The 26,788-nt window shown below is 38.0% G+C and overlaps 2 protein-coding genes and 1 long non-coding RNA gene across 3 annotated transcripts; all 3 read right to left on the reverse strand.

Annotated features, from left to right (window-relative positions):
• Nucleotides 1-7,381: 7,381 nt before the first annotated feature.
• On the reverse strand, nucleotides 7,382-12,551 carry LOC114533430. Its single transcript, XR_003688055.1, has 7 exons — nucleotides 12,415-12,551; nucleotides 12,165-12,251; nucleotides 11,712-11,821; nucleotides 9,094-9,199; nucleotides 8,836-8,996; nucleotides 7,655-7,700; nucleotides 7,382-7,548 (listed from the first exon to the last, which is right to left on the reverse strand). It is a non-coding gene; the product is annotated as an uncharacterized LOC114533430 (long non-coding RNA).
• A 1,543-nt stretch (nucleotides 12,552-14,094) lies between these two features.
• On the reverse strand, nucleotides 14,095-15,114 carry LOC114533414 (uncharacterized protein K02A2.6-like). Its single transcript, XM_028554927.1, has one exon. It carries the CDS (start codon nucleotides 15,112-15,114, stop codon nucleotides 14,095-14,097), a length of 1,020 nt encoding a protein of 339 aa, XP_028410728.1.
• Nucleotides 15,115-26,021: 10,907 nt separating this feature from the next.
• LOC114533415 lies at nucleotides 26,022-26,780 on the reverse strand. Its single transcript, XM_028554928.1, has one exon. The coding sequence runs from the start codon at nucleotides 26,778-26,780 to the stop codon at nucleotides 26,022-26,024; it is 759 nt and encodes a 252-aa protein (XP_028410729.1).
• Nucleotides 26,781-26,788: the final 8 nt, after the last annotated feature.

Consider the following 26,788-nt stretch of genomic DNA (forward strand, 5'->3'; position numbering starts at 1 on the left):
ACATATGTTTTCGTGGCGTTAACAGAACGAGTTGTTCATTTCATAACTATATAGACATATAATTATGAAATTCCTGAACTTTGGTGCAGAAATTGTGCACAAAGATATAGATGTTTCAGTTCACATAAAATATTCAACAGTGTTTTACTTTACATTTTTATGATATAAAAATTACAGCATAGCTCACAAGCATTTGACTATTCTATTTCTAAAATGATGATATTAAACATTTTCATTAGAAGCATTGTCTGAGATGCCAAAACACACAATAGTTTCAGCTCAATATTGATTCTGTAGTTAAGGCTATTTAAACTTCGATGCATTCAGGACAATCTAAATGCATTTATTATATACACAAGCGCCGGATATGAGGTATGCTGCAATTTCATTGGTAGGCTACTAGACAGATATTAGCTCATATCTGTCTAGTAGAGAAAGTAAACAAAATGGCTGAAAGATTTGGGGAGTTGAGTGAAATAGAAATCCAAGCTTTAGTTGATAATAGCACACCAAAATGCACCGAAAGGGCAACAAAGTTTGTGCATATAATAAAACAGTACGCGCCTCGTCGGCTATCAGCTCATGCATATACGACTCGAGTTCGCAGAATAACTGTTAAATATTATAGGAACGTCGTTCTGAATGCATAAAGTCAAGATACCGCATCGTAATTATTTTGATAACTAATAATTTTTACGTTTAAATTTCATATTTTTTGTCCCATCATCTATCAGACGATTTTGAATTTAAATAACTGTAGCCTACATTGTGTAACTAACGAGACTTTTCACATTTGCATTCGTAGAATTATATATTTGTCGTGCATCTTAAGCTCGCTAGAAAGCTGGCAACACGACCACAGTGGTTTAAGTTAAACTCGTCAGCCGATGAAGTTAAACTCGTCGTCTAACGTGATAAGGCAAGAGATGTCGTACAGGAACGCAGATGAATTAAGTATAGTGTAAACAGCAATATTCAAATACAGAATTTAAGCGCTTTGTTCCGAAATATTCTGGAATCTGGCGGAATACTACCAATGACGAGGCAAATTCTTACGGAATATCACCGAATACGCCGAAATATTGTCAATAATCCGGATAATATTTGGAAATATAGGGCCCAGAATACGTCGCTTTTTGCGCGGCGATCAGAGCCAGCCAATGTCCAGCGATCAGGGCACGGTGAGGCAAATCTGCTATATAACCCTGGATTTTCAATCATTATTGGAAATAATAATCGTAATGATTCCACAAAGACTCTAGATGATAGGATCCAGCTGGGAGATGAATTATGATTCACGTCCATTAATACTATTATGATTATTTTGCTAGGACATGCATGTTTTCCTGTAATTTCGATACTTTCACATTTTCTATGAAATATCCTCGAGCCGGTGCGAAGGGCCGAGCGAGAGTACCAATTCCGCCTGCAGATTTTAATTACGCCCGGGAATGCAAATGCGAATGAAATTGAAGTTGCCCGCCATTATTATTTTCATTAAGGTTGGGCGTTTTTGTAAGTTACGCGCATGCGTGAGTTTAAGACCAGTTGGTAACTAGCGAGTTAAGTAAAATATATAACGTTGCATTCAGGTGTTGTATAGAGGTCAGTTGGAAAGAGCAAGCGCACGGGTTTTTTAGCGAGGAAGCGCCTGGCATTATGTACCTTCTCCTATGTCCACCTTTACGAGCAAATACTTGTTTTAAATATACAGACACTAAACTATCCAATTATAGTGCAATCGCACATGACTATATCGTAGAGCACTCCATAGAGTAATAATATCCTGCCGTATTTGCATACTTACTAGTAGGAAATGCGAACGCATTTTGAGAGGTTTATTCGTATTCCTTCTAGAAGCAGATTATAAATTCATCTGGGCAGACCTCGGTGGTAAGTAAAGGGTCATCATTTGACGCACAGAACTACAATAACTCTAGAATCAAAGAATGATCAGAAGACGGAACTATAGGATTTCCCAATTCCCGATGCTTTACCAAATGATTATCCAAAAGTCCCCTATATATAGGTAACGATGGCTTTTCCCTCCGAGAGACCATGATGAAGCCATGCAACTGCTCGGGTCTACACCATGAAGAAAGGATATTTAACTACCGAATTTCCCGCACCAGAAGAGTAGTTGAACGCTTTCGGCATCCTGACGAGTCGTTTTCAGGTTCTTTTAACTACCATGCAGCGTCACCGCTCTACACGAAAGCTCATCGTTAAAGCCTGCGTTGACCTGCACAATCTCATAAGTATACGATACGCTAGCCTGAATTACAGAACCAATATCTAGGCCATGCAAGGGAACATAAAAAACAACTTCATTCCTGAAGCACGGAGAAAGACAGAAATTTGCTCGACACACATACAGTTGATGGGAGAAACAGATCCATCAACACATAACCGGAGATACACATTAATTACCATAAAAGTTTATAATGCCAGGATTTCGCAATCAAATATGCTTGCGTTATTATAGCTATAATAGAGTTATACATATAAGGCACGAGACAAAATTTGAAATTAAAGGAACTTCTATCTTACATATCGCAGTTGCGGACTTCGATGAAAGACGGCAGAAACTCAGTACTTTTATAAATTTTTTTCATATTTTTATATTACCTTTAACGGATTCCCCAGTAACATGATCTCAGCAACTAACTGTTATATTATTATACTTGCAATATAATGGTTATAGTGGCTGAAATGACATTACTGGGGAGCCTGTTAAAAGTTATATAAAAATATGAAGAAATTTTCATAAAAGTACTGCGTTTCTGCCCGTCTTTAATCCAATTCTGCAACTGTAATATGTAAGACCAAAGTTGCGTTAATTTCAAATTGTGTCTCGTACCTTACGTAACTATAACAAAGCAGCCATCTTTGGTTGTGAAATCCTGGCATTATGATAATTAATGTCCTGAATTTCTCGTAATGAAAGGAAGGATGCTAAGGAATCTCCTGGAGCACTGGGTCATTTCATACACAGGCAGGTTCAGTTCCTTGAAAAGACAGAATAATATACCATAACAAACCGGCTACTTTCACAAATTACTGGCGTACATCTCAAAACACGTATTAAGTATACCTTGACAACAGTAAAACTGCAAGATTTAGACTTTAAACAATGTTGTCGTTTAGATATGGGTGTAAATATGTGTATTTGTGTTACCACAATGGTAGTCGCATTTTATACACATTTTTTACACTGAACTAGTGAAATGTCCTTGTGGGAAGACTTTGTTTTTTTTCATAATTCGGGGTTTTTTTGTTTTTTTCGACTTTCTGATGTGTCCTGAACTGTTCGAGTTGTGTTTTTCAATGCGATTTACAAAATTTCATTAGGATCCTCATTTTCAGATGAAAAATTATGATAAACATTCTGTGGACTCGCTCTGAGGCCACACAATGTGCTAAGTCCGCGTAAGGTAAGGCACAAACTTGTGGGAGCTCCCACAATGTGTGTTTCACAGATACTTGCATGTACAAGAATTTTTCCATAATGCGAACTTGCATTTTATGTCCACACAGTGCTACACCTGTAATACACGAGGACCGCACAATGCTTCTGCTTTGTTCATGAAAGATACACAATTTTATTCAGCTAGCATGGCGCAGTTAAGACATTATACATGTTTCGATCAATAATGAAATGCTGATATAAGCTTCCAAAAGCTTGCAGCATTCCAAAAGGGACCTTAAGCATGTAGGACGGGGGCACGACGACGATATTATCAATACAATAGCTCACTGAAAATAATTAAATTATTAGCCCAATATTCTTGACGTGCATCTCGATTTCAGCGATTTTTGTTGGTCAGGATTATTTTTTGAGCACACGTACCATAGTACTGCGGTTTCATCCTATACGAATGCGTAATATTCGCGATCTCAACTCGGGAAAAAATTGTCATCAGCATTCAGCACAACTATGCACGATACAATATTGTATAGTTTGTCATTATGTAAACAAGATTAAGTTTTTTGACGCGCAATATTGCCATTACTATCTGGAAGTACTACGTGTATTCATTTACAGCATTTCACTTATAATTTGTAATTCTAGTTGTGGGAGACGTAGGACGCAGTGAGCGGTACCTCGAATTAGGCTCTCAGAATTGTTCCCAAAGATTAACATAATGTTTTCAACGTTTTATACCTGAATCAATTGATACGATTGATAATATACAACAACTCTTTACCATAGTATTTATTTAAAGAAATGTCTAAGTCGCGTCCTCGTTTGCCGTCTTACATTACATGTACATGCCATTGAACTCAAAAGAACATCCAAAGAAAATTCCAAATTTGTATTTTTGAATTTTTAGAGTTTCAGCTTCCTTTACACTGATAACAAGTTTATCTTTCATGATTTGATCACCTCACCCATGTTTTTAGCCTTCTGTTTTGATCGGCGAAGCAGTTGTTGCAAATTACGTATTTTCTTTGTCAGTTTTTCCTCTAATGTATCCCTTTTTTCTTCAGGTAGAGGTTTGGCAACTTTGGCTGGTGGTACCAGGTTTTCTTCATCAAATGGATAGAATGGCCCCTTCTTCGTCTCTTTCTGTCCCCTTAATGATTCATCTGGAAGTGATGGAGCTTTGTATTTTGGATTGAGTCTTGATGGTAGCTATAGCATGATTTTTTAAACGGCATGTTCTACTTGAAGGATAGATTATTTAGTCGGTGGTTTTAAAGTGGTCACTGCATATACGGCTATAATTTGTTGCCCTCCATGATGCGTATTTATTAGCTTCTTGAACAAAACATTCCCAGTTTTCTAAGTCGTCTACATTTTTCTTTGGAAATCTAAGACGATTGCATATAAATAAATTTTGAGCTTCTATTGCCATTGCCCATATATCAAAACATTTTTGCTTTTTATTTTGCAGATTTGACTAATGATTCTTTGAATCAAAATATTGTTTTGCTAGAAATTTACCTTTGTATGATTGTATATAAAATTGAATATATGGGATAAACGTTTTGTTTCTTTTGTTTTTACTATATAATTTATTGACATGGCTGTCATTACCTGTGGAAAGCAATGGTATTTTCTTCTTCATTGTGAGAAATGCCTTTGTTTTTGCACCCATGAATGACGCATGTAAGTGGCATGTTTTTTTTTACAATACAATTTAACGCAATGGATTTTTTAGGCCTCTTAAATTGCTTTTCAGCTTTGTTAAAAATTTTTTTTCTGAGTAACTCTCCAGTAAATCTGCACTATGAGCTTCAATGAAGGACTGGGCAAGAAATGTTTATCTTTTTTTTGTTATTATCTACCATTAAAAGGTGCAAAACATAAAACTGAATTGTGGTTGGTAGTTTAATTTTTATTAGAATTCCTTTTACCAACTTTCAGAAGTAATAAGTTGAAAAATGTCTGGGGAAAATGGGGAAACACATGAATTTAACAATGCAGCTGCACTGATCGTTCGACGTTTTTCATTCAAAAAGGCAGTTAATTACGAATTCCTTACGGATAAGTTTAAAATATATCACTCCGTAGTGTTGACGGAGATTTAAAATAAAATAAAATGCCGATGGGAGTGCATTTTACGTCCACTTGACGATATTTTTTACGTCTTTCATGTTGAACCATTGTTTTGTTTTGGACATTTAAAAAACCCGCGTATATCTGTTGCGTGGAAAGAATGGACACGACCCCCAAGATTTAGCTTCAAATTTCCGGCCGGAGATAGCCTTCCAGTTCTTTTGAGTTCAATGCTCTGTAGTGATGTTAAACTGGCGTCAAAGAACATGGTCGCCATTACAATCAATGCTAGACTATCGTTATGGAACTTCATTTATTTATAACAATCATATGACATAGCTGGGGGTACTGTGGTTGGCCTGGCATTGTTGATGATATTAGAATGAATATTGACCCAAACCCTGATCTCTTAACACCCTGGAGTGACTGTCCTGTTAAACTACCTGATAAGTTGAGATACCACAGCAGTGTGCTGTATAATGATCAGTTGATAGTCTCTGGAGGTGATAATGGAAATGTTTCATCTGACTCGATCAGAGCCGTCAAGCTTGTTCCTCCCTATACTGTGAAGACCTTATCAAGAATGCCACAACCAAGAAAAGGTCACGTACAGCATGGAAATATTTGATGATAATTTGTTGATAGTTGGTGGAAAAACTGACTATAACAAAGACAACCTCAGCAGTGTCTTACTGTACGATATAAAGAAGAATGAGCTGAAACAGTTGTCACCGCTGCCGTATGAAGTGAGTGAGATGGCATCTGTGAGATGGGGAGATAACATTGTTGTTATTGGTGGCCTTGACAAACAATGGCAGCCATTAGATACAGTTATCATTTACAATATCAAGACAGAACAAAGTCACATGCTGCCTGCATCGGACATCCTCCGATTTTTTCAATCCATTAAACTATATAGCAAAAACTCACGTCTCAAACGAACGAGGTTTTCGACTATGTCGTCTCTTAGTCTTTCAAACCAATAATTCTTAGGTTTCTATATTCAATTAACTTATCTCTTCTACAAGTTCACTGTATTCTTCGCGACTATTTTTTCAACAAATACATATTTGCTGGGCAGCTTAAATAGTGTTCTATACACGCATAAATTAGCATAGGTTAAGTAAACGTCCAGCCATTGGTAGCTACACTGCCATCAATGAGATGTAAGAGGAGAGGATGTACTGCAGTTGTTATTGAAAACAACATTGTAGTCCTGGGAGAGTGGGGTGAGCCTTTAGTGCTAAAGTCAGTTGAATGTTTCAACTTTGAAAGCTATTCTTGGGAAGAACTTCCAGAAATGTCTCAAGCAAGATTGTGGCCCACTGCTGTTGTTGTGTGAACAATATGTAAAGTAACAAGTGAAAACTCCTAACATATTATGAACAATTGAAATGAACTATAAGATTTTCACAAAGGTTTAAAAATAGATTGTAGCATTCTAAGTTGATTGTCAGACATCTCCTGATTTATATTTTTGTGATAGAATTTAAATTGAGTCAGTTCTTAGAACAAAAACAAATCTTTGAAATAGATATTTTCATTGAAGAAGGTTCAAAATGAAACACCAAATAAAACATTTGAAATAAGCTTTTCTGCACACCCTCCACCTAGATTTTTCACCCCCCCCCCCCACATAGGTTTTTCAGCGACAACCCCACCCCTCCCCAGCTGGGTTCTTCTGTCCCGGTCCCACACCGAGAATCCTAACTCAGCCTCTGCCTCAAGAAATAGCTCAGTTACCTATTTTAAATATCAGCCTGTCTGTAAATGATGTCTGTGTCTGTCAGACTGCCACAGACCAAGTCATATTTTAAAATTTAACAAATAACAAGTTTTGGAGAGATAGTTTTACTCTTTATTAAAACAGAACCCTGATTAACTAATATAAATTGGTTTGTTAAGTAAAATAAAATTCTTGTTTCAAGTTTGCTCACAGATTGTTTTGTAATTTCACGTTTTCCATCGCGTCCTTGAAGGCTTTTAGTAAAAGATTTACATTATCTTTTGTACTGTTCAACCCCATCAGACCAACAACGCCATATCTGAAAAATTTCATGACAAAAAGTACGGTTTTTCACAGGGGAAAAAAATTACGATTATTGAGGGAATATCTGCGAATATGGAGAAGAAAATTATGAATATGGATACCTTTCCAGCAGATCTTCCAAGACCACTTGAAATATCCATTTTATATCTGAAAAAGAAATTGATTTTTCAATTTTAACACTCTCCCTCTTTATTGGACCTCTATGATCACCCCCCTGCAAGTGTTAAAAATGTGGCTGATAGCATGGGGGTAGTTCTTCCCAAGATTCATCACTCAGCAAGTACCGTTAATGGAAGCCACCACCCACCTGCCCATATTGAAAATGGGGCTGTTGGCAGGAGGGTGATTTCCTCCATTCACAGTACTTGCTGAGTAACGAAACCACTTATGCAAAAAACTATGGAGTTGTTCTTCTGATAGGTATTCTGTGCCTATACTTTCTTTTATTTTATTGTATTTTTATCTTCACTTGAAAGCACGACATGAAATTACCATTTAGACCTAACCCGGGGGGTGACGGGAGTCAATGACCAAATTCATTACTCATTCTGTTTCGAGAAATGCATTATAGTTTAAAATTTAGTTTAGCCGAATTCATATTAGAGGCAGGAAACTCGTCTTACAAGGTCAAGGAAAATAGGAAACTCGTCTTACAGGGAAAACTCCTCTTGGAAAGTCATCTTAGACGGGAAACTCGTCTGATGTGAATCAGGCCACAGACGGGTTTCTCGTCAGAATTTTCTCGCCGAACTTTCCCGTCTAAACAAACGGTTAATTTGAACGGGAATCCCTTCTGGACGAGGAACACGTCTTAAATTCGCATTTAGACGTATAAATCAGACGAGTTTCTGAAATATCAACACGGTCAAGGACGGAACAAGGGTAAAGCCCGCCGCACAAGAGAGCTATCAGCTGAGCTAACGACCTCGCGAGGCAGTTAACTCAGCCTGAAACTATCCGCACACGATAGAAACTTGCCTCTCGAGGCGAATTCCTCACGAAAAACTATCCGCACACGAGAGTAACTTGTTGAGCTAACAGCCTCGCGAGGTCTTTACCTCAGCTACCAGTTCTCGTGTGAGGCGCGCTTAACTGAGAAAATAAACAAAATTATTATCGTAATAATCACGATACCCTTTTTAGCATTACCCGACCCATCACACGTGAAAACTTTATATCCATTTCAAGTCATATTAAGACGGGTTTCTATAATCAACTTTCCTGTCTAAGATGAATTTCCCGTGCCTAATATGAATTTTGTTACTAATGTGAGAGAAGATACCTTCGGCTTATCAGGTTCCTTGAATATACAATCCATGGTTATATGGTTTGTTATTGTTTGAATAAGAACGTGATTTTCGTCAAATCTTCGCAGCAAATGGTGTCATGACAGAACTCCCTGGTTTGCAAATTATGTCGACACCATTGTGTGTACGAGAGCCTCTGTATAATGATAAATTCACGTTAATTTAACTGTTTTGTAAGATTATAAGAATATTATCGATTCGCTGTGTTGCTACAAGGTTACATCTGGTCTTACCTTGGTGCTCCGAAATCACCACAGCCCTGACTGTCACATCCACGGATTGAATTTCTACCATTTAAGCTGCAAAGCTGACCAAGTTTAAAACATTCAACCGCATTATCTAGAAAAATAAATACAGAAAAATACGATGAAGAATAACGAAGTGACACTTGAGAATTCTATAAACAAATATATATCACAATATGTATTCCAGTACCTGCAAAGACTAGGAATATAACAACGACCTTAACAATTCCAAACATCGTTCATCAGCTAAAATTTAATCTTCTAGCTTGAAATGGCTTTTCATCGATATAATGACCGCACTTTACATACAGGATGTTTGAAAAAACGTAACACTTAATATTCATGAATATTTTGATACGCTATACGATCTTTTGTGATCAAAACGAAAGTATCATTTTCGAGAAGATTTCGAGAAAATACAAACACAGACTTCTCCAAGAACGAACACGGTATCTATATTCAGTCTATACAGCGAGGTTTATACTACAGAGCGACAAACAACACAGAACTTGCTTTATTATTACGACACAAGAACGACGTGAAATATGGCTTCATATATACAAGGCTACGATGAAGAAAGGTTTGTGGACAAAGTTAATCAAAATTTTCATTGCCAGATTTGCTTCAACGTCTTGAAAGAGCCAGTTATGTGTTCGAGGAACCAGCATTCTTTTTGCCGTTGTTGTATTACGAAACATCTGGAAAATTCTCAAACATGCCCAACGTGTGCTGATGAACTGACCGTAGAGACTTTGATCGAACCACCGCGAATGGTTAAAGATTTTTTGAATGAATCAAAAATTCGCTGCGTTTACATCGACAGAGGTTGTCAAGAAGTTGTAGAATTACAGCATCTTGACCGCCATGAAGTTACATGTGGATATACACCAGCCGTTTGTACAAACCAAGGCTGTGGTTTAATTGTCAACAAGCGTGATCTTATTCACCATGAAAGTGAAGTCTGTGAATTCCGAAAGTTGAAGTGTCACTCGTGCGGAGAAATAACGAAAACTTTGGCAGATATGGAGGAAAGAATGGCGAATATCGAGAAGAATAATGTAACAATTGAAACTAAAATAACAAATTTAGAGCGAAATGTTGCACGGAATATCGAGAAAAACACGGCAGATTTAAAAGCAAATATAAAAGCAGATATGGAAGGAAAACACAAAGCGGTTAACAACAAAGTTGATGGATTGAAAACAGCTTTGGTCAGAGCTTTTGATGAGATGAAGGACGTTCTTATTACGATGGAGGGCAAGATAGAAGAAAACACAAGAAAAGTAATAAATAGATCAAGTGGTGATAAGGAAAATATAATTGTTGCTGGAGGTTTTTTGACTAACTCTGTAGAGATGTTTAACTGGCGTCAAAGAACATGGTCGCCATTACAATCAATGCCAAAGGATCGTTGGGCAGCAACTTCATTTATTTATAACAATCATATGACCATAGCTGGAGGTTGTGCTGGGTCTGACATTGTTGATGATATGATTAGAATGAATATTGACCCAAACCCTGATCTCTCAACACACTGGAGTGACTGTCCTGTTAAACTACCTGATAAGTTGACATTCCACAGCAGTGTTCTGTATAATGATCAGTTGATAGTCTCTGGAGGTGATGATGGAAATGGTTTATCTGACTTGATCAGAGCAGTCCAGCTTGTTCCTCCCTATACTGTGAAGACCTTATCAAGAATGCCAGAACCAAGACAAGGTCACTGCATGGAAATATTTGATGATAATTTGTTGATGGTTGGTGGAAGAACAACTGGTGATTATAAAGACAACCTCAGCAGTGTCGTACTGTACAATATAAAGAAGAATGAGCTGAAACAGTTGTCACCACTGCCATATGAAGTAAGTGATATGGCAATTGTGAGATGGGGAGACAGCATTGTTGTTATTGCTGGCGTTGACAAACATGGCAATAGATTAGATACAGTTATCATTTACAATGTCAAGACAGAACAAACTCACATGTTGCCATCAATGAGATGTAAGAGGAGGGGATGTACTGCAGTTGTTATTGAAAACAACATTGTAGTCTTTGGAGGATCTGGTGAGCAAGGACACCTGAAGTCAGTTGAAGGTTTCAACTTTGAAAGGTATTCTTGGGAAGAACTTCCAGAAATGTCTGAAGTAAGATGGCGGCACAGTGTTGTTGTTGTGTGAACAATATGTAAGGTATTAAGTGGAAACTCCTAACATATTATAAACAACTGAAATGAACTATAAGATTTTCACAAAGTCATAGAAATAGATTGTAGCATTGTAAGTTGAATGTCAGACATATAGTGATTTGTATTTTTGTGATTGAATTTAAATTGAGCCTGTTCTTAGAATTATATATATTAATTAAAGAACAATGACAAATGTATGAAATAGATATTTCCATTCAGGAAGGTTTAAAATGAAACATCAAATAAAAGAATTCAAACCATAGGTAGGCGCATGAGTGAAAAAAAAAATCATTAAATATTGACCATGTTGGATCAGAGTTATTATAGTTTCTATTAACTGCGGTTTGGATTTAAAAAATTCAACTTTTCTAGAAGCATAAATATTTCTGAGAGGAGACATAAAATGAAAGGGTAAACTTACAATATTTCAGAGCATGTGATGCAGGGTATATTTCTGATGTTAGATTTCAACATTGATAATGTTGCTTGTTCATCTCTACCATGATGTTCCCCACATTTGAAATAAAATTCCTTTGAAAGAACAAGAAGTTTGTGACCTACTTTAGTAATTTACTCTGTCTAATGCCAGATGATTTTACACATCAGTGGAAGAGTACTGTCAGTTAATAAGTTAACAAAACGATCTGTCTGTGTCTCTTGTTAACCCATTAGCTTGCAATGCACCCAGATGTGGCCTACTTTAGTATTTTACTCTGTCTAATGTCAGATTATTTTACTCATTAGTGGAAGAGTACTGTCAGTTAATGAGTTAACAAAACTATCTGTCAGTGTCTCTTGTTAACCCATTAGCTTGTAATGCACCCAGATGTGGCCCACTATTGTATTTTAGGTGCATAATAGGTGAATAACTTACAGCTGTTGTTCCCTGACAGTTTGTATTGGATTCACATTGTCCCTGCATGCAGCTTTTGGTCAATGCATCGTCCCAACCATTTGGACCCTTGCAAGAAACCAAAAATATTGTGTAAACAAGATGTTTGTTTACATTCAAAAGCTTTCACAGCAACCTTGTAAACAAGTTGTAACAATGTCGACATTTTACAAAGTTGCACATAAATCTGCTGTGGTTTTTTACAAGTTGTTCATAAGGAAACAGTAAATACCTTTGATAGAACAAAGCATCCTTCCTTGCAATTTGAACATCGACATCGCAATTTTCCTCGTGTTAGTTTCTTGCAAGTTTTACAGTAAACAAAGAAGAAACTTTGCTTGCCTGAGATGATAGAAGACGAAAAATATGGATTATTAAAGAAGCCCTGGTGTTAGAGAGATGAGTTTATTAAAAAGAGCGGCCTAATATTAGAGAGAGGGGCTTATTAGAGAGAGAGGGGCTTATTAGAGAAATGGGGCCCTATTAGAGAGAGAGCAGCTTATTAGAGAGATAGGGGCCTATTAGAGAGAGAGAGGGGCTTATTAGAGAGAGAGGGTGGGGCTTTATGGATGAAGTATAATAAGATTAGGGGGAAAGCCAGGGTAGAGAAAGCCCCACCCAGGGGTTTCTCCATGAGGAAAATGCAAGGGTATCAAGCTGGGGATAGGGGTTTATTGGAGATGGACAATTAGATAAGTGGTACATTAGGTACTGTATTAAAGGACATCCAGGTAAGGGGGTATGGGCAAGGGGTTAATTAGGAAAAGGGTTTTTAGAGAAGAGGCATATTAGAAAGGGGCATGCTAGTAGGGAAGAGTATAGGGTATTAGCTATAGAGGGTTAATTAGAGAGGGAAATAAGAAAAGAGGTACATTAGGGAGGGGCATACTATTAGGGAATAAAATAGAGAATGATTTGAGGGTTAATTAGAGAGGAATATTAGAAAAGAGGTACATTAGGGTAGGGCATTATGAGAGAGAGGAATAGAAAGTTATTTGAAGGTTAATTAGAGATTGCTATTGAGAAAGGGTTATTGGAAAAGAGGTGTATTTGAAAGGGATAAAATACAAGGAACAGACATGAAAAAGAGGTTATAGTGGATTAACTAGAGAGAGGTTTATCAGGAAAGAGGTTTATTAAATCAGGTCATGAACGTTGCGGGAACATACTGGAGGTATTTATTGAGGGTGTGAAATTAGGAAGGTGAGTAAACAGGGCGGGGTCACACTATTTAGAGATTTATGAAAGATCTCGTCACCATCTGATTGTTCAGATTCACCTCGTCATCTTGTGTCAGTTTGACTTTCGTCAAATCATCATTTGCATTGTAAGTTGCATTAACTGAGAGCTGACCAGATTTCTGAACAGCATGAATGACGCTGTGGTTCATCTCTGCATTCTAGAAAAAAAACACAGTTTCAGATCTCTGAAGGCCAGACTGATTGTCGACTGATGGCAATTTAAAGACTGCTTTCCATTAAGTTAACTTTGCCTGCATGGGTGAAGCAACCTTCGGAAAAATCTGCAGGTGCAGTTGTGACATGCCTCAAGAAAGAGCAGGCAGCGCCGTAGCTAGAAGCTTAATTGACCTTTTTCATAATGACGTCAAAGGATGAAAGTCTAATGTTACAACGAAGTTTCATTGGTTCAATAGTTTTGTGGAGCCAAATGTATTTTATGTTGTATTTCTTTTTTCTTATACTTCCAAAAAAGTCTAGCTACTTGAGATTTACATTTTAAAGATCGCCATCTTGAATTCTATCCATCTAATGTTCCCCCGCGACCCTTTTTATCCTTTCACAAGTTAATTATCATAAAATTACAATATATATAAATAAACATACATTATCCCCTATTTTTTGCTAGATTTTTAAAATATTTAAAAGTCCATTTAATAATATTAATATTTTCTCTATTTGTATTTTGGATTTGGTTTTCTTATTCGTTGACTACGTCTTAATGGAGGTACAAGTTCGTTCTTTTCGAAATAGCTATTTCCATCAACTTCCTCATCCATCTCTGCCCACATAATTTCTTCTGGCGCTTCCTGATCATTCTGCTTACATAATTTAAACGGCTTAATATCGTCTGGGTGACGGCACAGCGTTAACCCGCTTTCCTCTTGCTCTACGATAATCTTGTTTCCTGCTTCATTTATGTCAACGATCGTATATGGTTGTTTGAGGAAAACAGGATCAAATTTTGCCGCTTTGTTGTAATTTCTAACCAGAACTTTTTCGCCAATATTAAAGTTGGATTTCTTCCTATATTTGGAGCCGTTGACATCTTCTTCAAGATCAGATTTTCTATTCCTATCTTCTTCTCGTGCTTTCCTAACATCTTCCTCGGTCACATATCTTCTTGGAAAATCTGAACGTTGCCCGTCTCTGAAGAGCATGGCCGCCGGAGGAAGACCAGTTGCTGGATGGGGTGTTTGTCTATAATTATTCAATGCTCTTCTTAGTGTTTCTTTTTCTGGGACTCCATTCTGATACCCGATCTTCATCGCCTTGCCCAAAGGTCTCATAAACGTTTCAACAGGGTTCGAAGAGGGATGAAGAGGAGGTGTGTTCTGCAGCTCAATGGATTTATCTGCTGCGAACTTCTGCATCCGAGAACTATTAAACGGGGGACCGTTATCCGATATTTGAACCTCTGGATATCCATATGTTTCATAGATTTCATTTAATGCGGGTAGAACTTTGTCTGCTTTCGTCGATGTGACTAATTTCGCTGCAGGGAATCTCGTTGCTAGGTCTTGTACAACGACGACATGTTTCGATGACGGCATCGGCCCAAATAGATCGACTGCGACCGTGTCCCAACATTTTTCTGGGACTCGATGTGATTTGATCGGCTCTTTGGTCTTCTTATCAATAAACAAAGCGCAGCCATCGCATGAATTAACAAATTGTTCCACCTTCTTATTCATATCGTGGAAGAAGAAGTGGTATCTAAGTCGTATTTCCAATCCACTTTGGCCGGGATGATTTCCTCTATGCGCGATTTGGATTGCTAGATCTTGGAGTTTCTTTGGCAAAACAATTCTTTCATCTTTAAATATTATGCCATTTCCTGTGATCGTCAGCTGCGGTAAGATGCTCTTAAAACGCTGCACTTCAATTGATTCTGTCTTTGGGATCCAAGTCAAATTTTGATTAATGAGCTCCCCTACTTTCACAAGGGTTGGGTCGTCTTTGGTAGCCTGTGCAATAGCAGCGATAGTTATGCAATCATGACTGGAGTAGTGTGCAGCATGTATAACAGATTGTTCAAATCTTCTGTTTCCTTTTGTTCCCCTTTTGGTAGCTTCTCCAGCGGTTTGGCGTGTCGTGATAAATAGTCGGATTGGTTAATTTTCCCTTTCTGGTATGTGACAGTAAACCGAATATCCTGGTGTCGTAACTTGATCCTCTCCGTTCTGATTGATCCTTGTCGTTTGCCATTGAAGATCGCGCATAATGGCTGATGGTCGGTTATCACTTGTACTTTGGTTGGAGAACCAACAATGTAGTTGCGGAATCTCCTCAAGGCAAAGTCAATGCCGAGAGCTTCCAAATCTATTTGCGGATATCTTTTCTCTGAGGAATTTGTTGTTCTTGATGCTATTGTCACGAGTCTTGCATTCTCAACGCTGTCTCCCTGTGCTAACATTGCTCCAACTCCCGTCTTGTGGGCATCGGTAAATATGAAAGTTTGTTTACTCATATCGAAATATTGGAGCAACGTCATTGGAGCAAATCCTTCCAACAGAACCTCGTAAGCAACTTGATGTTCTTCGGTCCATATGAATCGCGCGTTTTTCTTCGACAGCTCCCTCAATTTTGCTGCTTGTTGTGCAAAGTTTGGGATGAAATCTGCGTTTGATTGCATCATACATAGAAAACTTACTAGATCTTCTTTGGATTTGGGTGGTGATATGTTGTTAAGTGCTTCTACCTTCGCCGGACTTGGTCGTATTTCCGTTGAACCGATACGTAATCCCCAGAATTCAATTTCTGATGCTCCAAAAGTACACTTATTTGGATTGAGTGTTATACCAGCAGTAGATATGACTTTCATTACTTCTTCAATTACCTTGTTATGCTCTGCATGATCCCTCGTTGCCACTATCAGATCGTCGTGTATGAGATGTGCTTGCGGAATATTGGCAAACAAAGGTTGAAGGGCGACATTAAGCTCTCCTTGGGCTGACTTCACGCCCATTGTAAGACGTTTATATCTGTATAACTTGTCATTCGCATGGAAAACTGTTAGATATCTCGAGTCCGGATCAAGCTCGATTTGCCAGAATGCCGACTTAAAATCCATTTTCGAAAATATTGTGGCACCACTAAGCTTAGCTTTGATGTCCTCTTGTCTCGGTATGGGTAAATTAGAGGCTTGAATAGCTTTATTGACATTACGAGCATCAAGGGTCATACGTATTGATCCGTCAGGTTTCGGCGCAATCACTGTGTTAGAAACCCATGGTGCTGGCTCTACAGATGGATGTTCTTCAATTACATCTTGCTTTACCATTTCTTCAATTACTTTCTCCACTCGTTCTTTGAGATGATACGGTACCGATCTTGCTGGTGCTGCAACCGGCTTAATTTTCGGGTCTACATGTAACTTAACTTGATGGTTTCGTAACCTCCCCAAGCCAACGAAATTCTCTGGATAGTTTTTCAAGATGTCTTGAAGAGCTTCCTTCTCATCTGATTGTATCATTCGTACTGGTTGAAAAACGTCGGGCTTCTTCTCGAACTTAATTATTCCTAAATGCCTTGCTGTATGTCCTGCGAGCACCGGTTCACATGAACTATTAATGATATGCCAATCCACAGGAACAGAGGAGTTACCAAAGCTTACAGCACATTTAGAAATTCCTACAACAGGTATCGTTGCACTGTTATATGGTTTGATTTTTGTGTTTGTGTTGACCATCCTCTGTACAAGATTCCATCGTTCTGCCTTTTTAATTCCACATACACTAATGTTTGCTCCAGTGTCTGCCAGAACAGTAGCAAGACTGTTATTAATAACCAATTGGACTTTAGAGTCATCCTTAGCTTGTTGGCTTTTTTCTGTAATTCTAAAAAGGTTGATATTATACACTTCATCTTGCTGAACTTTTTCTGGTTCGTCAGATTTCACTTCATTTACTGTTTTCTTTTTTCTACATACTAATTCGTAATGCCCAACAGCATTACAGAAATTACATTTGCTTGTCTTAGCCCTACAATTCTTGAGATGCTCAATTACAGACCCTTTTATTTCTTGACCACAGTAATAACATGCTCGTGGTTTTCCTGTAACTGTACGCGGCTTCTTGTTCATGTTCTTATAGGAGTACTTGCCCATCTTGTTCACCATATTCTCACCACTAAGCTCTTCAACACCTTTCGCCGCACTTTCAATATGCATGCCTTCTCTGCGCAGCTCTTCTAGGCCCCATGCATTCTTAAGTGCTTCTTCTCTTATTTTGTCGTTAATTGTTCCAATAATGATTTGGTCTCTGATAGCTGTACTTTCTGCCGTACAGTCCTCGTGCTCACATTTAAAGTTACAATGTTTTGCTTCCTTGCATACACGATTGTAGAAAGCTGGGAACGTTTCATTTGTCGCTTGTGTCAGTGTACGAAATTGATGATTTTTCAGCGTAAGATTTTCCGTTGGTTTGTAATACTTCTGAATTTTATCGACGAACTCTCTCCATGTTGTTTTCTTTCGGTTTTGTTCATTTGGTTCTGCGACTTTCCAATCTTCATACATTCTTTTTGAGGAAAACATACCAAGTAATTTTGCGACTTTATCTTTCGATCGCCATTCCTCTCTTATCACATCGTATTGTTCGAGATCGAATTTCGTATCTGGATTTGTAAATTTCCAGCGTTCAATAGCTGAATCGAGGGAGACTTTTGGTGGGTCAGGATACTGAACTCATATGATTGAATAAACTCATTGAAAGCTTTTAAAGTATCATCCGGATGACTATCAGGGTCAAAATAAAGCGTTGCTGAACGTCCATTATCTCAGTGGCCATTATGAAGCAAGCAAGTATGAACAAACTTTATACGATTATTTTTGTTCTTTGACCTTAGCTGCTCGAACAATTTTCATAGGCAAATAATATCTTCTTATGAGAAAAGAATCCTCGTCGCCAAATGTATTTTATGTTGTATTTCTTTCTTCTTATACTTCCAAAAAAGTCTAGCTACTTGAGATTTACATTTTAAAGATCGCCATCCTGAATTCTATCCATCTAATGTTCCCCCGCGACCCTTTTTATCCTTTCACAAGTTAATTATCATAAAATTACAATATATATAAATAAACATACATTAGAGCCAATCAAATTTCGTGCAACATAGGGCTTTCTGTGTTTGACGTCAGTATAAGAAAGGTGCATATTGTGGGCGTACATTCATATATTTGTTTATCCCCAACTTATTTCTTTTGTAATTGCTATTGTTGCTATAATATGTAAACATGAATGTATAAATATACACCCTCCAATTAAGCTGTCTAGCCATGGCACTGAGGCAAAGTTAATGTAATGAAAACTACCTTCAGGAATACAAATATTTCATGTTCTGAAACTACACTTTCTGATGCAAGTTTAGAAGGCAAAGCAATTGACAAAATGGTTAAAATTTGTAGATCTTTCACTCAAACTTGCTTTCAAATCAGGCTACCATATAAAAGCCAACAAGATTTCTCTCTTATTTAAAAGCCCAGCATTTTAATTCCAGCAGTTTTGACATTTATCTTCCGAGCAATTTCGCGTTTTAGTTGAGCGATTGTCCAGGATGGTTGAAAACGAAGGTTAAATTATCTGCCGTTAAAGTTTACGGTCACGTCGTGCGACATATTTCGCTAGAAAAGCTCGTGTATTCCCTTGCAATTGAGAGAAAATTATTCAAAATATTTTGCTTCGAAACGAAAGTTTGGAAAAGAAATGTTTGAAAACTGAAAGTTTAAAACGACGGTTGCTTCCACTTACCAAAACAAACCTCCTCTTTTTCCTTGAAATTTCACTCCCGGAAAGTTTTCTGATCTCTAGATACAATGGAATATTCAGCGTTTTCTAAGTTGGCAATCAATATAATTTTAGGGTTAAATTTAGGATTAAGTTTAACTCTATTTAACAATAAACCTAAAACCTAATCTTAACCCTAATCGTAACATAATCTCATATAATCAATAAGTCTGACGGATAGTTTTTTTAACTCACTAACTGCCAAAACAAACTTCCTCTTTTCCTTGAAATTGCACTCCCTATCAGTTTTCTGACCTCTTGGAACACTGGAATGTTTAACGTTTTCTATGTTAGCAGTATTATTCCATTTAATCCTTAAGATTCGGTTAGGATTAGGGTTGAATTTAGGATTAGGTTTAACCCTATTAAACTATAAACCTAGAACCATGACCTAGAACATAATTTTAACCCAATTCCTGAGATAATCCTAAAGATTAAATTCGTGTAGTTAGGATTTAGTGAACATGGAGTTTTATATTAAAAACTATCGCAGCATCGTCAGCACTTTTGAAAGTGTAAATTCGCATTTTAATAGAACAAGTTAAAGCTTTTAGAGTCAACTTTAAATTACTGCGAAGACTGTATCTATATTCAGTCTATACAGCGAGGTTTATACTACAGAGCGACAAACAACACAGAACTTGCTTTATTATTACGACACAAGAACGACGTGAAATAGGCTTTCATGATTGTTTTACACTAATACTTCAAATATCTCGCGGTAATGAAAATGTAGCTGGTCTCTATGCATATTATCACTGCAATTTTTGCAATAATATTTAGAGAAGCTGCAATCTTCGCAACGAGTTTTTACGGCCTCAGAACAAGTTGACTCGCTACATTTTGACGGAACAAAACCTTCAATTGCTAGTGATGTCCGCAGTAACTGCAGCCTTTTCCCCTCCCAATTTGACGATAACCGTTCTCTGCGCTTCTTGTAGATGACTCTAGACGGTAACTTGCTTGATTCATCGTCACTATCGTGTTCTGATAAGTCGTCAAAGTCCGTGGTGTCACAAGGCTCGTTCTCGTCATCATAGCTTAGCCCGTGCAGTTGTACAGTTTCATCGCACGTCTCGGCCTCTTCGGCTGTTTCCAAACAACTTGCAACGGGAAGACTAACGTTTGTCCTTCTCCTACTCCTCGCATCAACACTGAACTTCGATGCTAGAGTTGGCTTTCCTTTTACCTTTTTGAAAATACATTTTTAAACTTGTGTATTTTCAACTCTTCCATCGTCCGTCATCTCATTACAAAACCTTACTTGCCCTCCCCCTACTATTATTATTATTATTATTATTATTATTATTATTATTATTTAATTATTATTATTATTATTATTATTATTATTATTATTGAAAAATTACACATCAAATCAGTAGCTATTCTAAAAAGCTAAATTGCGATGCATATTACAATATTATGCTAAATTGCGATGCATATTACAAAAATACTATAAGCTAAGTATTGCAGTTAAAATTTGTCCTATCATATCTTATAACTATAAAAATTGGAATATTATATATTAAGATCGTAAAGTATTAAAAAGTTATTATATCATACATTAAAAGAGTTATTAATAGAAATATTTAAAATTTTATATCATATATTAAGACAATTATTAAAAAGTTCGATTGAGGAAACAATTGGGCTGTTCCTAAAACGTTCAGTTTTGCAATAGTAATTATAAAACAAATCACCATTCTGCCTTGTGTCCCTTTGCCGTGTCTGGCAAAGTTTATTTGGGAGTAGATGATGCAATTTGTGTTGAGGATTACACATTTTAGTAATAAGATCAATGCACATCGCATTTCGACGCTCCTGAAGTGTTTGCAGCCCAGCTTTTAGCAATGTTCTTTCATAGTTCTTTTCGGAGTAGATTATCCTCAAGGCTCTTTCTTGTATTCTTTCGATACGACTACTTTGTGCTTTAGTAAGTCCCCCGTGCCAAACTTGCGCCCCATATTCGAGTGTGGGCCTGATGGCTGAGGTGTAAAATCTTTTCATATCTTTGATGTCCGCGCCGTATTTCTTTAAAACCTTTAATAGAAAAAGTCTTTTTGATGCCTTCCTTGTTATGTAGTCAGTATTTGTGTCCCACTTTAAATTATCATTCACCCATAAACCAAGTAATTTGAATGTAGAGACCCTCTCCAAAGTTATATTATTAAATGTAAGTGTCGGGATGACCGTCTTATTCTTACGAAAGTCCAACTGCATTTCTTTGCATTTCTTAAGGTTTAATTCCATTTTTTGAGACGAAGCAAAATCCATGATTTTTCTAACATTATCATACGCACTACCAACTTGTGATCCCGAGATATGGTCGCTGACGTTAATGATTTCCGACATTGTTGTGTCGTCCATAAATAAAGTAAGATCTTCATCATTATCGTTAGCACCGGTGTTCCGATCATCATTAATCACCGTTTGCAAATCATTAATATGAACGATAAACGCTAATGGACCGATACGACTACCTTGGGGCACTCCTCCATTGACCGTACAGCGTGTAGAAATTTCATTACCAAACCTTGTCGCTTGTGTCCTGTTACTCAAATAAGATCCAAGCCAACTGATTAGCCCAGGTCGAATCCCTATTTTGCAACAGTTATCCAATAATACATTGTGATCAATTATGTCGAACGCTTTGCGGAAATCAAGGAAGAAAATTCTTATTACTCGTTGTGGTAGCTCTAAAGCTTGACTCCATTTATGCACAAGGTAAACGAGTGCAAGGATCGCTGACGAACCTGGAACACCACCATATTGATCTTTACAAATTTGGGGCCCTATGTCAGTATACATCCAATCGACAACATATGACTCTTGTATTTTTGAAATTGTACTAGTAAGAGCTATTGGTCTTATTTCATCCAGTTCAATACATGGTTCGACTTTTGGTATTGGAGCTAAGTAGAATTCTTTCCATAATTTAGGGAAGACTTTCTGTTCAAATGATGCATTAAAAATGTTAGCTAACGGAAGTGCATAGAAATGGGCAAACATTTTGATTATTTTGAGGCAGGGGTCGTTTGGGCCGGGAGCTTTGTTAGGCTTAATTAACGAAAGCTTGGTTGCAACGCTTTCCGGTGTGATAGTTGGTAGGGTATCGCACTGGCCATAGGATAACCATTTGGACTGAACTGGCGGGAAATCCTTTGTTAGATTAGCGAAAAACGAGTTGATCATATTTGCAGCGTCATTATCTTCAATAGTAGTGCCAGATCCCGGATCACTGAGATTTATAGGCGTTCTTTTCTTTCCAGTAAGTTTCCAAACCTTCTTCCACCATGTTCGAGCGTTGCCTTCACTATTCTGTCCTCTAATATTCTTTTCATAGTAGTTCTTCTTTGCCCTACGGATTTCTAGTGCTACTCTATTTCGTAGTTCCTTGAACTTAGATGAGCGTCCCTGTTTATATGCATTATCACGCTTCTTTAATAACCCTTTTATTTTTACTGTAATGAAAATTTGTCGTCAGAATGTATCCTAACTGTTTTCTCTGGAAAATAGTAATTAATCATATCACTGGTAGATCTGGTAAAAAAGGCAACCTTTTCGTTTACATCTTGTGCATTTAGCAAGGGTGACCAATCAAACTGGGAAAGACTAGACGTGAATTGTTGTAGCCCATAACTGCGTATTGGACGAAATTTGATTTTATTCACAGTGTTTGTGACATCCTGCTGCACTTTTGCTTTCCAGATAATCATATTATGGTCAGAGGTTGACAGTGGTGCAATTACTTCCGGGCACTGATAATTTGACCCAATGTTGGTAAAAATTAAATCTAAAATATTGGTATTACGTGTGGGATCCTTGACCACTTGCTTGAAATTAGTGTCACAGTAGTTCGAAATACACTTAGGGTCGAAACCGTTACTGCAGGGGTTAAAATCTCCGGCCACAATAAATCCTGTTTCTGGGCTCTCAGACGATACAATGTCATAGCATGAATAAAAGTGATTGTTGCAGAATCTTTCGTTTATTCTGCCTTTCTGGTTCATCAAACGTTCACACTCGAAGGGACTGTATATTCTGATTTATTATCGATAGATTACATTTCATTTTGCTATATATACAATGGGTCATTATTTGGTATATCCCTATATCATATTACAATTACTAGTTAGATCACATTACCCAAATCAGATATTTTACATAAAGTTTTACTACATATTAACTCGCGCTCCGTGGACTGGTGATCTGCGCTGGGAACTTACGACACCCCACCCACCTTGATTCATACACGTCTATGAATCAAGCATCGCCTTTGTTTTCGCTTTTGAAATTATGGCTGCCGCTCGTCTTGTTCGTTCATGCTGGTCTCCCTCTGGCTTAGCTGTAGGGATGTCCCTTTCCTCCCTTTCCCCACCCGGTCGAGATTGAACTTCCAATGGGAAAAGCTTCTCAATTGGTCTGTTTAAGAAGCGTGGTTTTCCTTTACCTGCAAGCCTAACCTTTGCTCCTCTAACTTCCTTATCCTTCCCTACAATTAACTCTTCTACTACTGCTAACTTCCAGGTACATCTTTTCTCGCCTTCTCCGAACACCGTCACTACATCTCCTTTCTGGACCTTCCTTAACTTTCCTCCGTTTGTGCACTTGTGAAACTCTCTAAGTCCCGCTAAATATTCGCCCTTCCATCTTTTCCAAAAGTGCTGCAACTTTAACGTTACATATTTAAATCTCTCCCCACAGCTACTCGCTCCTATGACTACCTCATTCTGTGGGATTAAATGGATTGCTCTACCATATATGTGAAGGAGTTAACACTTCTCCTTCTAGCTCTTCAAATACTTCTGTTAATGGTCTCGCATTCAATGTGCCTTCAACTTCAACTAACACTGTGTTCAGCTCATCAAGGTTCAACTTTGCATTCCCTAACACCTTTCTAAGACACCTTTTCACACTGCGCACCATCCGTTCAAAGAAGCCTCCCCACCAAGGTGCTCTCTCTAAGTTGAATCTCCATGTTATTCGTTTGGCTCCTAATTCCGATCTGACTTTCGGCTCATTACAAATCTTCCTCAATGCTTTCTCTGCTGCCTTGAACGTTTTAGCGTTATCGGAAACTATAAGATTGGGTGCCCCTCTCCTAGCTGCAAATCTTCTCAAACAGCATAAAAACGTATCCGCTGATAAGTTGCACACTAATTCTAAGTGTATTGCACGGGTCACGCAGCATGAAAACAAGGCAATATACACTTTGTTCGAACAATTACCGGACTGTTTGACAAAAAGCGGACCTGCAAAGTCGACTCCGACTTGCGAAAACGGCGCAGCCTGTCTGACTCTAAATTCTGGCAAGTCTGCTTGTGGTGCTCTGCTATACGCTTTTCCTTCCAATCTTTTGCAAGTTACACACTGGCTCACAATTCGTTTTACCAACTGCCTTCCCTTAACTACCCAGTATTTAGTTCGTAGCCTGCACAGCGTAGCACGTACACCCGAATGGTGCACTTCCTGATGGCATTTTCGGACAATCAACTCTGTCAGTCTATGTTCTTTTGGCAGGATAATTGGAAAACAGTTGTCAATTTCTAAATCTGAATTTTTTAATCTACCTTGGCTCCTAAGGATACCCTCCTCTTCCTTCAACCTTAAACTCACACTGAGTTGGGTGAACTTCTTTTCAGTTTTTAGTTCTGCCTGTGCTTCTTTAATCCAAATTTTTTCGGCTTCAATTATTTCGGCAACTGAAAGAGCCCCAGACTGCCTATCGACTCTCTTTACTCCTTGCGCTAGCATTACGTAGGAATCTCATCACGCATGCTGTCACTCCAAAAAGCTTCTCTGAACTACTAAATTTGTTAATATCAATCACATCTTTCACACTACATTGTCTGTCTGCCTGTACAATCATCGTTGCTACCTGGCGTTCTTCCTCTACCACCGTCTGACTCTTCCCCGCACTCTCAAACTTAGGCCATTCTTCTTTGGGCTTTGTAAGCCATTTTGGTCCAGACCACCACAACTGGTTACCCTCCAGTTGTGTACCTAATTCACCCCTTGAACCTACATCGGCTGGATTCTCTTTACCCGGACAATGTCCCCAGTCTCCTTTCGTTGTCAGTTTTAAAATCTCATTCACACGATGAGCTACGAATTGCTTCCATTCACCTCTATTCTTTATCCAGTACAGGGCTGTCATGCTATCAAGCCAGTAATAAGTAGAATCTATCCTAACCTGGTTTTCAAATGCTTCCTTAACTGATTTCACTACTTGTGCAAGGAGTCGTGCTGACATCAACTCTAGTCTGGGTATGCTTGTTTGTTTCAAGGGTGCTACCCTAGCCTTGGAGGTCAATAACCGAACATATACCCCAAACCTCGTTTGACACACAAAATAAACAACAGCGCAATATGATTTTTTACTTGCATCCCCAAACCCATGTAAACTACACTCTAAAACCTCCTCTACTGGACTGGCATACATACAACGGGGTGTACTTATCTCCTTAACTTCTAGAAGGTCTTTAACCCAGGCTTCCCATTTCCTACGCGTTTCCCCGGCAAATTCCTCATCCCAATCAATTTTTTCCTTACAGACTTCTTGAAACAAAATCTTTGCATACACAATTATTGGACTAATTATGCCAAGCGGATCAAACAGACTAGCTAGTACACTTAACAAGGTGTAAAGTCAGGTGAAAAGGCAAAGGCATTGTTGGTGGCAATGCCTTTGCCTTTTCACCTGACTTAAATACTTCAAATTTAAATTCATCCTCGTAATTATCCCATACCTGCCCCAAACTTTATGGCATTTAGAGTCGGCCCCCTTTGTTCCTAATGAAAACTTTGCATAAGTCTCACTCTCCCCCCCCGCTATCTGGGTTTGTCTTATCTATCCCTCTCTCTTTCCGATCAATCTGATCACTCAATGCTTTGCTATTTGTTAGCCATTTCCTTAGATTAAACCCTCCTTCTGCCATCCTAGTCTTTGTATTCTCATACAACTTAAATGCTTTTCCTTCACTTCTCTCTCCACTGACCAGGTCATCCACATAAAAGCTTTCAAGAACCTTACGTACAAACTCTGGGTCTATTTCTTTGTTCTTTGAGACATGATGCCTCAAGGTGGCATTGAGTAAAAATGGCGATGAGTTTAATCCGAATACTACACGACAAAATCTGTAAACCATTACCTCCCTATCGCTGCTTGCAATCTCATTCACCCATAAAAACCTCAGAGAGTCTCGGTCTTCCTTGTCTACCTCTACATTTAAAAATGCCTTTTCGATGTCTGCTACTAATGCTACTCTATTTTCTCTGAAACGTAACAATATACTGTAAAGCAATGGATTGAGCGATGGTCCAACATGCAAACAGTCGTTAAGCGATGTTTTAGATTTTATTCCTTTCGAGGACGCGTCATACACTATGCGTACCTTAGTTGTCACTGCATCTTTACGAATTACTGCTTGGTGAGGTAGATAATGAACTTTGCCTGCTTTCTCAAGACTTGGTACCTGCTCTATGATTCCCTGCTCTGCCTGATCTCTTATTATCCTATCGTACTCTTTCAACAATTCTGGCTCCTTTTCCAGTCGTTTCAACTGGCTTTTCATTCTAGCAA

This window comes from Dendronephthya gigantea, unplaced genomic scaffold (genome assembly GCF_004324835.1).
Source record: "Dendronephthya gigantea isolate DGI-Jeju-01 unplaced genomic scaffold, DenGig_1.0 000090F, whole genome shotgun sequence".
Lineage (NCBI taxonomy): Eukaryota > Metazoa > Cnidaria > Anthozoa > Malacalcyonacea > Nephtheidae > Dendronephthya > Dendronephthya gigantea.